The sequence below is a fragment of the Passer domesticus genome, chromosome 4, assembly GCF_036417665.1.
Source record: "Passer domesticus isolate bPasDom1 chromosome 4, bPasDom1.hap1, whole genome shotgun sequence".
Lineage (NCBI taxonomy): Eukaryota > Metazoa > Chordata > Aves > Passeriformes > Passeridae > Passer > Passer domesticus.
The window spans coordinates 25,522,329-25,536,305 of record NC_087477.1 but is presented as its reverse complement, the minus strand read 5'-3'; the positions used below and the strand labels follow the sequence as shown (position 1 = coordinate 25,536,305).

General features: G+C 35.2%; 1 protein-coding gene across 5 annotated transcripts in view; it reads right to left on the bottom strand.

The window, feature by feature from the left end:
• Window positions 1–13,977, bottom strand: part of LRBA (LPS responsive beige-like anchor protein) — a 373,617-nt gene that overhangs the window by 270,872 nt on the left and 88,768 nt on the right. For 4 of the 5 annotated variants that reach the window (XM_064416678.1, XM_064416675.1, XM_064416676.1 and 1 more), the window contains exons 31-34: window positions 12,719–12,852; window positions 4,473–4,551; window positions 4,078–4,211; window positions 1,866–1,927 (exon numbers count right to left, since the gene is read on the bottom strand). In XM_064416678.1, coding sequence (XP_064272748.1) covers window positions 1,866–1,927; window positions 4,078–4,211; window positions 4,473–4,551; window positions 12,719–12,852 — 409 coding nt within the window. The remainder of the gene's footprint in view (window positions 1–1,865; window positions 1,928–4,077; window positions 4,212–4,472; window positions 4,552–12,718; window positions 12,853–13,977) is intronic. The other variant, XM_064416679.1, reaches the window with a different exon arrangement.

Sequence of the window (13,977 nt, the reverse complement as noted above, 5' to 3'; positions counted from 1 at the left end):
TAGGAAAATTCAAAGTGAAAAATGTAATTATCACCCCAGAACAATCTGTATACATCTGGAGCTAATTTTAGATTCATTTCTCACATCATTTTTCATATTCTGCCAAAAATTACAGCTGCTATGTAACTTTAAAAAGACTTTGAGATCTTTGTGACTTTATTGGTTTATTTCTACTACTCCACAAAGAACCACCTCAGCCTGTGCAACTTGCACTGCTAAGCAATCACGGTAGCTTCAATTTGATTAGATTAGCATTAAGTGGCATTGTGACACATATGACAAATAGGTGCATTAGAGCACGTCATTTATTCCTTATCCTTTCCACTTCCCAAAACCAAACAAGTGACGTACAGTACAGAGCACAACATGATTTTAAGAAAGATTAGATTACCTTACCCAAAAAAGGGGAAAGGTCAAGCACTAATTATTGATACAAGCAACATGAAGACCAAAAACTAATTTTTCTAAATGGTAATACCAAGTTGTAAGACACATATTTAATACCTGGATTCGTTTTTACTTAAACACATTCCTGAATGAACAAGGAAATTTGTTATATGGATTTCTCAGTAGCAAAGTTTCTTTCATAATTTAAATCAGCTGCAAGTTCATATTCTAAAGTTGCGAACAATATTCACTTCCAGTACTGCTGTATGTAAAATAATCTCTAAATTCCAAAAGTTCCATAAGGAATATTAAATTCCTTTCGGTCTAAATGACACCATATTTCCTGAGGAAGATGGAAAACTAGATGAGCAAAGTTCTGGTTACATTCATTAATAATAACCTCACTGGAAAACATAACTACTCTTCACTAGTTCATTGTAAAATCTATTAGGTGTAATCTCCAGAAGTAATTGTTCTTATTGCACTTTATTGACAACGTAGACTATCGATTTTTCACACCTTCTATGATTCTTTCATTTGTATTCATGAAATGTCTATCAGCACACTCTAAATAAATTTGGCAATATAGGCACTAAAACGAATAAATCGATGTGAAGAAACATTAATTTTGCATTATCCTTATTCGTCAGGCAAGCAAACCATAGGGGTTGTAAATGAAGGTCAAAGGTTCTGAAATGGGTCAGAACCCTTGACCTCTAGACCAATACCATTCCCATTAAAAAAGGCTATTTTAAAGTTTTAAGTAGGGGAATTTACTACCAGAAAGGTATAATTTTAAGGCACCAAAAGAAAGACTCAATAAAAACAGTCTCACATTTACAAAAAAAAAAAATCCAATTAATAAAGCATACATAATTTTAAGAAAGTTCCTTAGGCTCTGTCTCTTTTTGAGCCACAGGACAGGCAGTTCTCAAGTTCTTACATATCTAAAATCACTTTGCCTTTAGGAATGCAGAATGTCCCAAACTGATGACAACCAGGGTTGCTTTCTTAAATTTTTCTCAAATCCTTAGTACTTGTCAAATCAATTAGGAATGACAGGGTTTTTAAAGTATTTATCACTCATTTCATAACCTCTACACAAAAGGAAAAATTCTATTTATCCCAGAGGATTCAGCATGTCAAGATGCAGGAGTCAGTCTGTTTCTTTAACTTTAATATTATATTGATCCTATCTCATCTGACAAAAAATGACAGCACAGAATTATGTAGGCACACCATCTTCAAGGTTATGTAAATGCTCAATAATATTAGCAAGGTAACAAAAATCCACTTGAATAGACACAATTACTATTTTTTTAATCAAAAGGCCTTGTACATTATCTTTTTACCTATCACACATGAACCTAAATTAAAAGTAAAATTTAAAGAAAAAATTTTATCTGTAAAAATATTCCATGAACACATTCCATTGTGTTCAGACAGATCAATTTCAGACATTATTACTTAAACCTCACCTGAGAGCAAAGGAGCATCACCAGCTCCACAACTGAACTGCTAGATTTCATGCACACAAGACCTACAAAAGGAAAAAAAATGATACATAAACACATGCTCTTATGACACCAGCTATTAACACAAACTATTTTCAAGTGCAATAGATTAGAAGCATTTTCACAAACAAAAGAAAACTGGAATTTTCATGCCATTTCCAGCTCAATTTTGTACTTTATCAGCACAAAAATAAAAGTATGTATGTGAGAGGGAAATCATAAATTCCATGCCTTCCAGCTAAAAGAAGCAGCTAATAGTAATTCTCACCCCCATTACTCAGTTTCATAAATGTTTGTATGTCAGAATGATCAGAAGTGTGGTTAACATATGTTATATTAATCCACTGTATCTACATTTTGCTATTTCTCGAAGGATTGGGTCATTATAAATGCAGAGAAGGGAAATGGCTTTATGACCTCTGCTTTCTCCATGACGCGCTCTCCTTTCAGCCCCCAGCTATCAATCAAGTTTCCATTTTGTTTCATGGCAGCAGACATCCCAAACACTCTTATTAGTACTTTGACCCTTAACCCCACACTAAACCTAAGCAGAAGTGCAAGCAGCAACCTATTATATATTTTCAGTTGTTTACAAACTAATTTGAGTATTATTATTTGTATTCACATTTTGGTTTGGGTTTGTCTATAACGGGGGTTTAGAACCAAAAATTGGTTTCAAATGTTCATTTTTGTCTAGACAGTTCATACACTCCCAGTGATTATCCTGCTTTTTCTTTGCTCATCCAATTTATGCAATACTCATCTATCCATCCATGTAACTATACTACAGTCAAAATATTTTGAACCAGGTTCTCTTTTATCTTCAAGAATAGAGCTTTGAGGAAAACTGCTTTTCTGTTTTTTCTTTTTAAATGAATGAAATAAATTTGTTCACAAGGCAGCTTCCATTAAAATGTTTATCAGCTAAAATGATGCCCAAATGCACAAACAAAAGTAGAATCCCATCTTTTTGAGTCTCACAGAAAGCAATTCATACATTTCTTTCTTCCATTTCTTCTTACCTCAAATGCCAAGCAAGCTAAACTCCTAAACTAAACAACTGTAATTTGTGAAATTTAATGAATTTATCAGCAGTCCTAAGTGAAACACTTAGCAGTGTTTAATACTCTAATTGTGTTTCTGACAATGCTCATATTTAGCCCTACAAATAGGATGACTGTCTTAATCCAAGAAACAAGTCATTTCAAAATTGTTTTGAAAATAACTTTAATTCCCTAGGAAGAAACTAGATCTGTTAGTGCAAACATAGCTCAAGTTAAGCAACCAGGGGATTCTATCATGAGTGCACTTATCACTGGAAGCTGCAACAAGCTCTTCTTGTCACTTCTTCAACAGGACAAAACCTGAAAATTTCACTCTGAAAAGCAGTGGACAAAGCAATTCATATGATACAGTCAAATTCTGAGAAAACTGAAAAACTGGTGTTGCACTGCTAAATTCAGTCTTCCAATATACACAATTTTTAAAGTTGAGGACATTAATGTCTGCATTGCAGAACTGAGCCTCATTTTTAAGCAGAGAGAAACCCGCCAGTAGAAAGAAAACTTCATCATGTCAATCTCAACCATTTGTTGCCAATCTTCCACCAGGAAGGGCCATGATCACTGCTGTGCACAGGAATCCCCATCTTCTCAGTTGTGCCAGAGAATTCTCCTCCATACTGACAAGGATTCCTCTTACCTGCATGACTCCCTTCCAATTAGAAACCAAAAAACCAGGAGCAGACTCACGTGTGAGAGAGGCAGCAGAACACCTCCATTGACATAGTTCTCAAGAACACTTCAGTTCCAACATCCCAGTAAAAATGTCAGGGGATGTACCAAACTCACTAACTATACACTTTACTGTGTATCAAAGAGCTGACCCTGACACCAAAATTGCTCTAAAAGCTCACATTTTGTACACCAGCTTCTGTGGGACAAATGGCCAGGAGAGTCAAAAAACAAAGAAAGATGGACACAAAGAGGTAGCAGAGATGGCAAAGATGAGGAGGCAGTGACAATGACAATGAAGGCTAAAGACAGAAGGAACAAGAGGCAGTGAAATCCAGTGGACAGCACTGTTTGGGAAGGCAACAAAATTCCTAAATAAAGAAATTTTCAATCTCCAAGGTTACAAAGAACACAAAACCCCCCTTTTTTAAATGGAAACTTACTTGTACCTTCTATCAGCAACTCCTGCCCGTGGCTGCCCAAAAGAGTCCGAGAAAGAAAGGGAGCAAAATCCACAAAAATCTCTCTCAGAAGTGGGGCAGCTTTTTCCAAAGCATGCTCAAGCCTGTCTGTAATACTAGTAGAGAGATACATGTATTAGCAATAAAAGAAGGAAGTTACTGGAATTTTGTAAAAAAGGAATATAGATTTTGACAATGTTTAAGTGATATACATATATAAGAAGGAATTAATACAACACTCAGTATTTTCTGAAACCTTCATCAGTTATTGAGAATCAGCAAAAGGACATTCTCAAGTCACGTGGTATCAGGATATCAATTGTAATATCAATAACATGAGCCACAGCACAGCTGTTCAGATCAATTGGAGAAGTTACCTCATATTGGAGGCAGAATCCTCAGGCACTGAAGAAACTGCAGGAACAGATGGCAATTTTGAATTAGATGATCCCCTTCCTACAAGAGAAAGTAATAACAAACAAATTATATAAGAAAACATTCCAGGGATTAGAAAAGCTGACCCAAAACTACAGCTTTCAGTTTGAGCTCTGAGAAACCATGGTTTTCAAGTGTTGTGCGAGGACTAGGTGAACTCCATTCACATCTTTGTACCTCAAATATTTTTTTTCCACAGAAGTCCTATTTACTTGCATTCATATTTACCAGCTATGCCATGGCAAGTTTTTTAAATGTTGTTTTAGCACATACAGAAAGTAATTCGAGGAAACACCATAGCATGTTTTGTGAACAAAGTCAGACTAGGCTGCAGTGATTCCTTCTGGTCTTATAAGCCAGGATCCTCTCGGAACAGATTTAGTAACACTAACAGCTCTAGAAATGAATACAAACAATGTCTTACATCTTTAATATGCCTATAATATGCTAATATATATAATAATACTAATATATAATAATATACAGACAAATAGTAATGTTTTAAAGTCATCTCTTTTGGTTGGTGCAAGTGTTCACCTAATTTCAAGAAACTTGCACAGAAAATCCTTAATGCTTTTGTCTAAAATTAAAATATCTATTTGCACCAAAATCATGGAGAAAACAATGAGTGTGTATTTTCAACACCCAGGCTTAAAATTTTGCAAAAACTGAGACCCTGACAGAGGCAGCTATGATAAAATTTTCCATTGCACTGGCGGTGTCATTAGCATGATGGCAGTGGTATAACCTCATTTATGAGTTATTAACTTTGCCACATCAATTATTCAAAGGTTGATAGGGAAGACTGGGTCATTTATGTATCCTACACTTACAGAAAAAAAGCAGTTGTGTTATGTCAAATTGACACTACATGGCTCTCATCAGCACAGGAGGAATCTGTAAATATTAAATTCTGCTGTTCAGTATATAAAGAGAAATACAACCTCCCCATACTGCAGTACGGATTGGTATTAGCAATGATGAACAGGGGGCAAGCAAGACAGCCAGAGACTTCACAGATATTTTCTGCCAGGATAGGAATGGTGACTCACAAATCTTACACCGCATTCCAAGCTATAGAGAGGAATGAATCTTAGCAGACAGGTTTCTGTGCGTTTCCCAGGAGCATGACTGCTCCTAGTCCATCTGCAATCCTATCTCTTTCTATCCTGAGACCCTGTCCTATTCTCTTTCCTCTCACCCTGCCAGTTACAAATTTTTATGCTGTTGGAAAGGAGTGCAAGAGGGAAAAAAAATTTAAAACCTGAAAAAAGAGAGTTTAATCATTTTAGTTCTCACACCTATCTTAGCAAAGACATTACCTTTCTTAGACCTGTAACTATAGAAAAATTCCTGATGGTCCCACCTACAATGGAGTTTGTTAATTCAGTTAAATACAACCTGTCTGGAAATCATGAAACTATCTACCAAAATGTGTCAACTGAACTTTTCAAAGATTTTCAACTTGACTGAAGTGAAACAGATTCAGAAAGAGATGGCAAAGATAGATCCCTGAGACAGTGAATTTATTTCTCCTGTCAAATTTCAAACTTCTGCTTCAAAACTCTGGCAACACGGAGCATCGTCCAAAAAATATCAAGGGTTTCTGGTGGGTGAGGGGTTCTTTGTTTTTCTATCCAGAGAAGGTGATTTTCTCCAATCTTGTTTCAAAGGAAGCGCAGGAACTAATAAAATAAAGTAGGATATCATAACCAGGAAAAGTTTTGCTCTCGTTTCTTTTTCTTTCTTCAGAGATAGGAAATATTTTTGTGAATGTGATTCATTTGTGTTTTTCATAAATTCAACCTGAAGCTCTTATGCTGACTGTTGTATAGGTATGACAGAATCAGAAGGAAAGTGAGTGGGCCATACAGAATGAAGGATAAGAAAGTGGTGAACAAAGTGTTAGCTGAAAGCAAAATGAAATGTGAATCTTCTGGGCAATCCTAAATAAATTCTCTAATAAAGACTAATCAAATATATATTCCTGAAAGTTTCAAGGTGATGGCAAGATTTTGTAAACATTCTCAATATTTTCATGGATATAATTCCATTTTTTTTAATAGCTAGTTTTCCACGGTCAAACTACTGAAAAGTATTTTGTGTATTCCCAACAGAAAAGTTGTCAAATGATGTGCTGAAAATTAGAACACAGCTTCCTGTACAGAAAAACAAGGTCCACATAAGGCAACAAAGCAACAAGACTCAGTGGTTTGTCAGATACTTTAAAGCAACAATATTTTCTTTCCCTTTTAATTTTTTTATAAAGACTTTAAAACTACTATGTCATTTGTCAGAAGAATTTTTATATTTAAATAATTTGACTAGAATACCCAGCTTTCTCCCTAAAGCCCAACATCCCTACTCTCATTTAACAAGTCCCTCTAACTTGAAAATACTCCAAAGTCCACGTGTCCAAAAAGTGATTTACAGGCACACACTACCCACAAAGGGAAATCAGCACACTGATCTGGGTAGTCCAACACAGTACCAAACTGAAATGGCAAACAAAGCCTTCTAAGTAAGAAAGTCCTCATCACACAGGTTGTGGAAGCAGCATTCTTGATACAGAAATGTTCAGATGTGTTTCACCACATCTAAAATCTGTCACCAGTAATCCACTACTCAGTGGGTATGGTTATATAGTCAATAGTATATACAACTAAAATCCTACCCTACTAAAGCAAAGATTATCAGGATAAAATAAGACTTAAGAGTGAAGCATAACAGCATGAGTTTTTAAATTAAATGAGATGAAAATAATTCTGCGGAGTATTTGGGCCATCACAAAATAACTGAAGGAAAAAATTAGGGAAAAATAAAATCAAAGGAAACATCTGCAAGGACAATGAGAGGGCTTAATAGCCATCACGAGGCTACTAAAGAAACATACTCTCAGTCTAGAGTAACTTGGCTTTCTTGTTGTTTGTTTTATTTTGTTGGGATGGGTTGGGGCTTTTTTAGTTCTCCATTTTGTCAACAACACTGGTAAAAATACTTTGAGTGGGAGGTGAAGGAAATCACTGACAGCATAGGACACAATTATTTTTTCTTCAAGAAATGTAAAAAACCTGCACAAAACAGATTAGGTATAAATGTAAAACATTATAAAATTTTAAGTAAATATCAACATTTAAAAATAGACATAACAGAAAAAGCACTGATAATTTGAATTTAACAAAGCATAAGGGAGGCATCCATATAAACTGATATTCTTTTTGAAGATTACATAAGGATATTTATGGTCTGAATTTCTTCGTGCTTATCAACACCTAACACCACATTCCAAACTCAGATATTTTTCACTAAAAGGGGTGAATCTCTGATTTATCCCAGCAGAGAATTTCAGAGTTCTTTCAATGGGATTAGGCATAGTGATTTTTGCATGCAGACTTTGTTTTATGAAAGTACATTTTTTACTTTATTTAACTCATAAGGAGCTTTTTATTACATTTTTTTTCCTGCTTTTAGTGAAAAAATGAAAATACTTCAGTAGCATATTTTCATCCACAACACACATGTGGGTAAGTTCAGTAGCTACTTCAAACATGTGGAACTAAACTGACTTATCTCTTCCTTATCCTTTCACTGATAAACTGGCTCCTTCAAACTGACAGTTTTACAGACATTTGCAAGAACATAAAAGAAAATGCAAATAGATCATCTGTCTAGCACCCTTACAGTGAAACCTTATTGTTTATTCAAGGTCCCCAAGGGTCTAAACAAATAGTGTCTTGAGCAGTAAAATATTGTTAAAAAACTCTTTGTGCAAGATCATCATGCTTTGGCATGTACACTTAGAAAGTGTACTTGGCAATGCACAAGCAGAACATGATAATTTCCTTTGTGAGGAGATGGAGATGAAGTATAAAAAAAACCCAGAGCTGAATTAATCTCTTAATTTTATACAACAGACCTACCCTACATAAATGCACCAGAGCCCTTGGTGGAAGAGGTATCTAGTAAAATAATGAGCTCATTCAAGAATACACTTCCTGGGCTGGAAGTGCACAATGCAAGACTACAATGAAAGGTTTTACAAGCTAATATAAGGGATCTGTTACGTAAACACATCTGTAGGCTAAACCAAAACAGATTTTTATGAAACAACGGTGAAAACTTCTCTTAAGAGAAGTGGCTTTAAAACAGTTTTTATACTCACACAGTATCAAGTGTATCACAGTACCATTTCCATGGTATATCATCAGAATCTGAGGTTTTTTAAAGTGTCATTCTGCTTTGGTAACCAGCCTTCAACTACTGTCACCATTAAGTTGGAATTCTCTTTGAAATAATTACTATAATCCAGTGAATTGCTTGAACAACCTCTGCACTGATGGTAACTCACTTCATGATCATTTTTCTTACTTTAGCTTGTCTCCTGTTAATTTATTTTATTGCATGACTTGCAAGTTCATTTTCACCTATGTATAAAAATCAATGAATACCATTCATCTTTGCAAAACAAGCCAACTGCCGCAGAAAATTTACATTTTCCTATGTATTGGACTAGAATTCAGGAGTCACAGCTCTGTTTTTACCCACTGTTACTACTTATCTCTGTGTTTCTTCCAAGCATTCACTTCCTTTCTCACCTCACCCTTTGACATGGCCTCGTTTACAACTTGACAATTTGGGGAATAGCTTGTCCAGAGAAGAAAAAATCCTGTAACTGTGTGGCTCAGAGGCAAAACAAGTGAAACTCAAAGGACTTCAAGCAGGAAGGGGAGGAGGCAGGCAAGAGAAACTGAGTGGAACTTCTCAGTGTTTTTCTATATTCAGAACATCAGTAAGGACAAGAGACAATTCACTCCTACTTCCCTCAGACTTTTCATCTCCCCTCTTCAGAAAAATTGTATTTGAACAACCATTTGGAAACTGAATAGTGAAAGCCTCAAGACTGAATTAAGGGCATTAATAAAACACATGTGAAATCCTTCAAGAACATAAACAGAGAAATTCAAAGCATCACAGAAAACAGTGGGAGTGCAAACTGCAAAACATTTTTAAAAATTCTCACCACTTCAAAACATAGTGACTGTAATGGAAACATTTAAAAGGAAATCTGACAAACAAAAATACAGGCATCCTGCTGGCACGTGCACAACAGCTCAGGCAGCTCTACCAATTCCTGCCTGTCCAAATATTAGTCTTGTCTTAGCAGCAGCCCTTCCTGAACACAGCATGTGTAAAACCTCTGCGTCACATCACACATTCAGCCTGTGAGACAACCCAAGGCAGGAACAACTCCAGTGAATCCACCCTTCTTACATTACTACTAGCAAAAATGCTCTTTTGTTCAACACCACCCTTGGTAGTAGGCATCGAGTGATTAGCTCAAGATGGGCCCCCAGGTTTATCTTCTCTGGTCATTTCCAAGATTCCAGCAAACCAACAAGCCAAACAGCAGCCATCAGCAACAGACCGATGGGAAAGTTCAGATCACAAGGGGCACACTTGTGTTCAGGAAAGGCTTTTTGTGCTATGAAATGTTTTGAATGAGTAAAGGTGAAGAAACTTATGCAAAAAGGCCAGAGTGTCTGAGGCCAAAACATGTTTTCACACCCTTTTGATGTATCTGAGGAACAGAGTGAGCTTGGATGGTTCTTTCCAACCCATCAACACTGTATTTGGTAGGCCAAGATTTGTCACAATCCGCGTGATATGGGATCAAATATCTGAGATGCTCACAACCCTTGAGCTACAGTCAAGATGCAAACTTCTGGGAAAATTATTGGGAAGGAGCCTGATGAATTCCGAGCACACACAAATGGCAATGGAGACATCTGGAACCACACAGACTGATATTTGAACACAAATCCTTCCTTGACCAAGCAATTCTGACAATACATCTACAGGTAGAGGATGATCACATACTATGTAACACTTATTCCCAAATTGAGTGTTTCTACACATTACTATTAGAACACTATTCCCAGCTATTTAATCCTATTTCTATGTCTCCATACCACTTTCACCCCTGTTTTATACTAAATCTGCTCAAGTCTTCATCATAAAGCATTATGTGTTCGTATATTTTACATACTAAATACTATATGTATTCAAATAAATTATCTATATAATTTTTATACATGATATATAATTATTATTTGCATATATAGTATATATAATTATATATATTATCAATTTTTAATGTATCAAACAAATGTATACAAAATTCACTTTAAAAAATATGAGATGTGTTTTTAACATAGGAATAATGTTTAACAGTGTTCATATCAAACACAAATTAGCCCCAAACTTATATTCACTACATAAGCCCCTACCTAACTTCAGCACTTTTTTTAAAGAATTGTTTATTTCTTAATTGTGAAAGTAAACAGACTTATAATGAGTGTTAGCTGGAAAAATGAGAACAAAGGAGATTCTCTGCTGCATGAAACTAAAAATTAGTGAAAGAATATGTGATTTGAACTCAGAGGAAAATTACATTAATTATATTTTTGTTTTCTAGGAAGCTTGCTTATTTCTATTTCCATCTTCTAATAAAAAACAAATTAAGGACTTATAGAGAATTTTATTTCAAACTGAAATGTGTGCCATTTACATGAGCAACATTAAATGCACACCACTGCAACTCTTCAAGGTTTTTGTTTCCATGCCATTATTTTACAGGAGAAAAAAGAAACTGTCTCCTGTTTTAATCTGTTTAAGGCATGATTTCATTTATCCCTTTACTTTTTCTTTTAATTAATTATATTGCCAATCTAAACATGTCTATTTTTAATCCTGATTAGTTTCTTTTTATGCCTATCAGTTCAGATTACATGTCCAATTTTTGCCAAAACTTCCAGACATGATGGAAGTCACACAGTCACAAACTGCATTAGTATTGTTTATTGTCTGGATTTCTCATACATTCTACAGGCACAGGAGAACTTATTTTTTTTCTTCTATACGTTCCTAAAAGATGACTAAATCTGAAAATCAATGTTCATCTGTTTTACTTTTACTAAAAGCAAGTGAATACCTACTTCAGAAATTCTAATAATTAAGCCTACAACGAAGCCGGATTAATCAGTCAGAAGTTAACAAATTAGCAATTATTTTAAACAATTTCAATGTAGGTGACATTTTACTATTTTTAAAACAGATTAGCTGCTCAGAGCCAATCTTCCCCAAAGAATTGTGACATTTCAAAATACAGCTAATTCCACTACTTCAAATATTACTCCTACACTAATATACTGCTACCTCCTGCGGTTTTGGTGGCAAAATGAATTCTCCCTTTCACAAAGGGTAAGAACATATTCTATTTCAATAGCTCTTCTTTTACTTTAAAATGACTGGAACAATACCTTTTGATTTTCCCAAGAAACAGAATGGATAGTTGAAGATGGGAACAAATACCTTCCAGACATACAAGTAGAGAGGACATGGTAACAGACGATTTTGTTTTTTTTTTACCCCAGTTCTTGCAGTTTGGATGTAAGTTCACAAAACCAGGAGGCAAGAAACTCAAACATTGAAAGAAAACACCAATAATCAGGCACAGCTTGAGATTTCCTTGATTAAGATCCAAATCACTTCTAAGTCTTGAAGTCAAACTTCATGGGTACAAAGATTCTACACAGCCTTGTGATTCAGACATGGCTAAGTAGAAAAGCATGGCTTTGACATATCATTTGAGGTTAAACATCATTTATCTCGCACAGAACCACCAGAGAGACCAAAGGTTCAAAGGAACACTTGCTTATAAACAACCTACTCCATTTTGTCCCCACTGAAAAAACTGTCCAAAGCAATTGGTTTAGCATCAACACTGAATTTGACCTCAGGCTAAAGCTATTGGAAACACTTGGTTATAATTTTCAGTTCTACTTAGGACTAACACATATACTTGGTCAAACACCACAGAATTTATAAATAAGCTTACACTTTACATTATTAATTTGTAATAAAAAATAGTCTTTAGAATATTACATACTTTATACTACATACAAGTTAATACAGCATGATTGCTCTATCAAAATAGTGAGAAATCTTGAAATTAAGATAAATATTACTCAGTTACATTTGTTGCAACATTAGGGGTTTTCTTCTAATATAGTACTATTTTTCTAATTTGTTTCTTTATTTTCTTTGTATTCAGAGTGAGTAGGGACGGAAATAGAAGCAACAGAAACAAGTGTTTGTATTAAGGCTGCTTAGTTTAACCCTTACTTACCAGGAGATTCTCCTGACAATTCTGGGGCTTGGGCTGAATCTAAAGAAGAAACCACACTGACAGCATTTGTAGGAGCACCAATAGCAGCTGCAGAAGAGGAAATGCTGGATTTCTTCGTTGGAACAACAACACTCCTAGGTGAAGATAAAAAGTAGGTAAATGATACTGTATGTGAAGGCTCACACTACTCTGATCCTTTTTCATGCATGTAGCACTTGCACTACCATGTCCTGCAAAAGTTCCTTTGCTTCCCTACTTTCTTTTTCAATCATCTTTTGTAGGCCACCTTAACCTAAGGACACTTCACTTGTTCATGGTACAGTTTTTTTATGCTACATTTTAATACCTCATCCACTTCCACAGAACCCCTGACTAAAAGCACAAAGTTAGAAGATCACCAGCAACAAGGCTTTTCTTTGCACCTCAGTTTGCCCAAGATTTGGCTTTAAACTTCAGGCAGCTATTTACAAAAGATGTGTCAGTATTCAACTTCAAGGTGAATTATCAACGCTGAAGGATGCATTGACAGGCTTTTACTCCAGGTATTCTAATGCAGAACAGAAGACTGATTGAAGAAGGATATACTATAGCTAAAAACATCCTAACACATCTGCATGCACATACAAATGTTCACACATCTTAAAAATACAGCTAAGGCGTGAATTTAAGTATATCTTGCCAATCAAGTTTTATTTATATAACAAATCAAAACATTCCTTGGAGTTAAGAGAGAGCCTCCATATTTTATACAAGCTAAATGTCAGGCCTTATAGTCAGCATTAAAGACTACATCAGAGGAAAAGATACAAAGTGACAAGTTAGCTATGGAAATTTATCTGACACGGTACAAAGACATGTATTTATGCTATACCAATTTCAATTAAATTGTAGTACTTCATTCCAAATACCTAAAAGGCCTTGTTAAGCATACGTTAAAGGCATTTTTAATTGCAAGTTAGCTCCATAAACATGCAAAACCCCAGCTAATGAGGTAAAGAGTACAGCTGATATATAATGTACTCCCACTGCAGCGCTTACTTTTAATTACCTGGTGTTAACCATAAGCTGAAGATCTTCAACATTCAATTTATTTAATCACATCTTTTGTTGACAGTAATACAACTACGCACTGAAAGTATTCCCTTAATAGCTTTAAAATATTCATTTTCTAAATAAAGTAACTCAGAAACTTGACCTAAATTCAGGTGTGAGAACAACCAGCGAAGTTCTTTCAAATATATCTAAAACAGTTCTTGCTG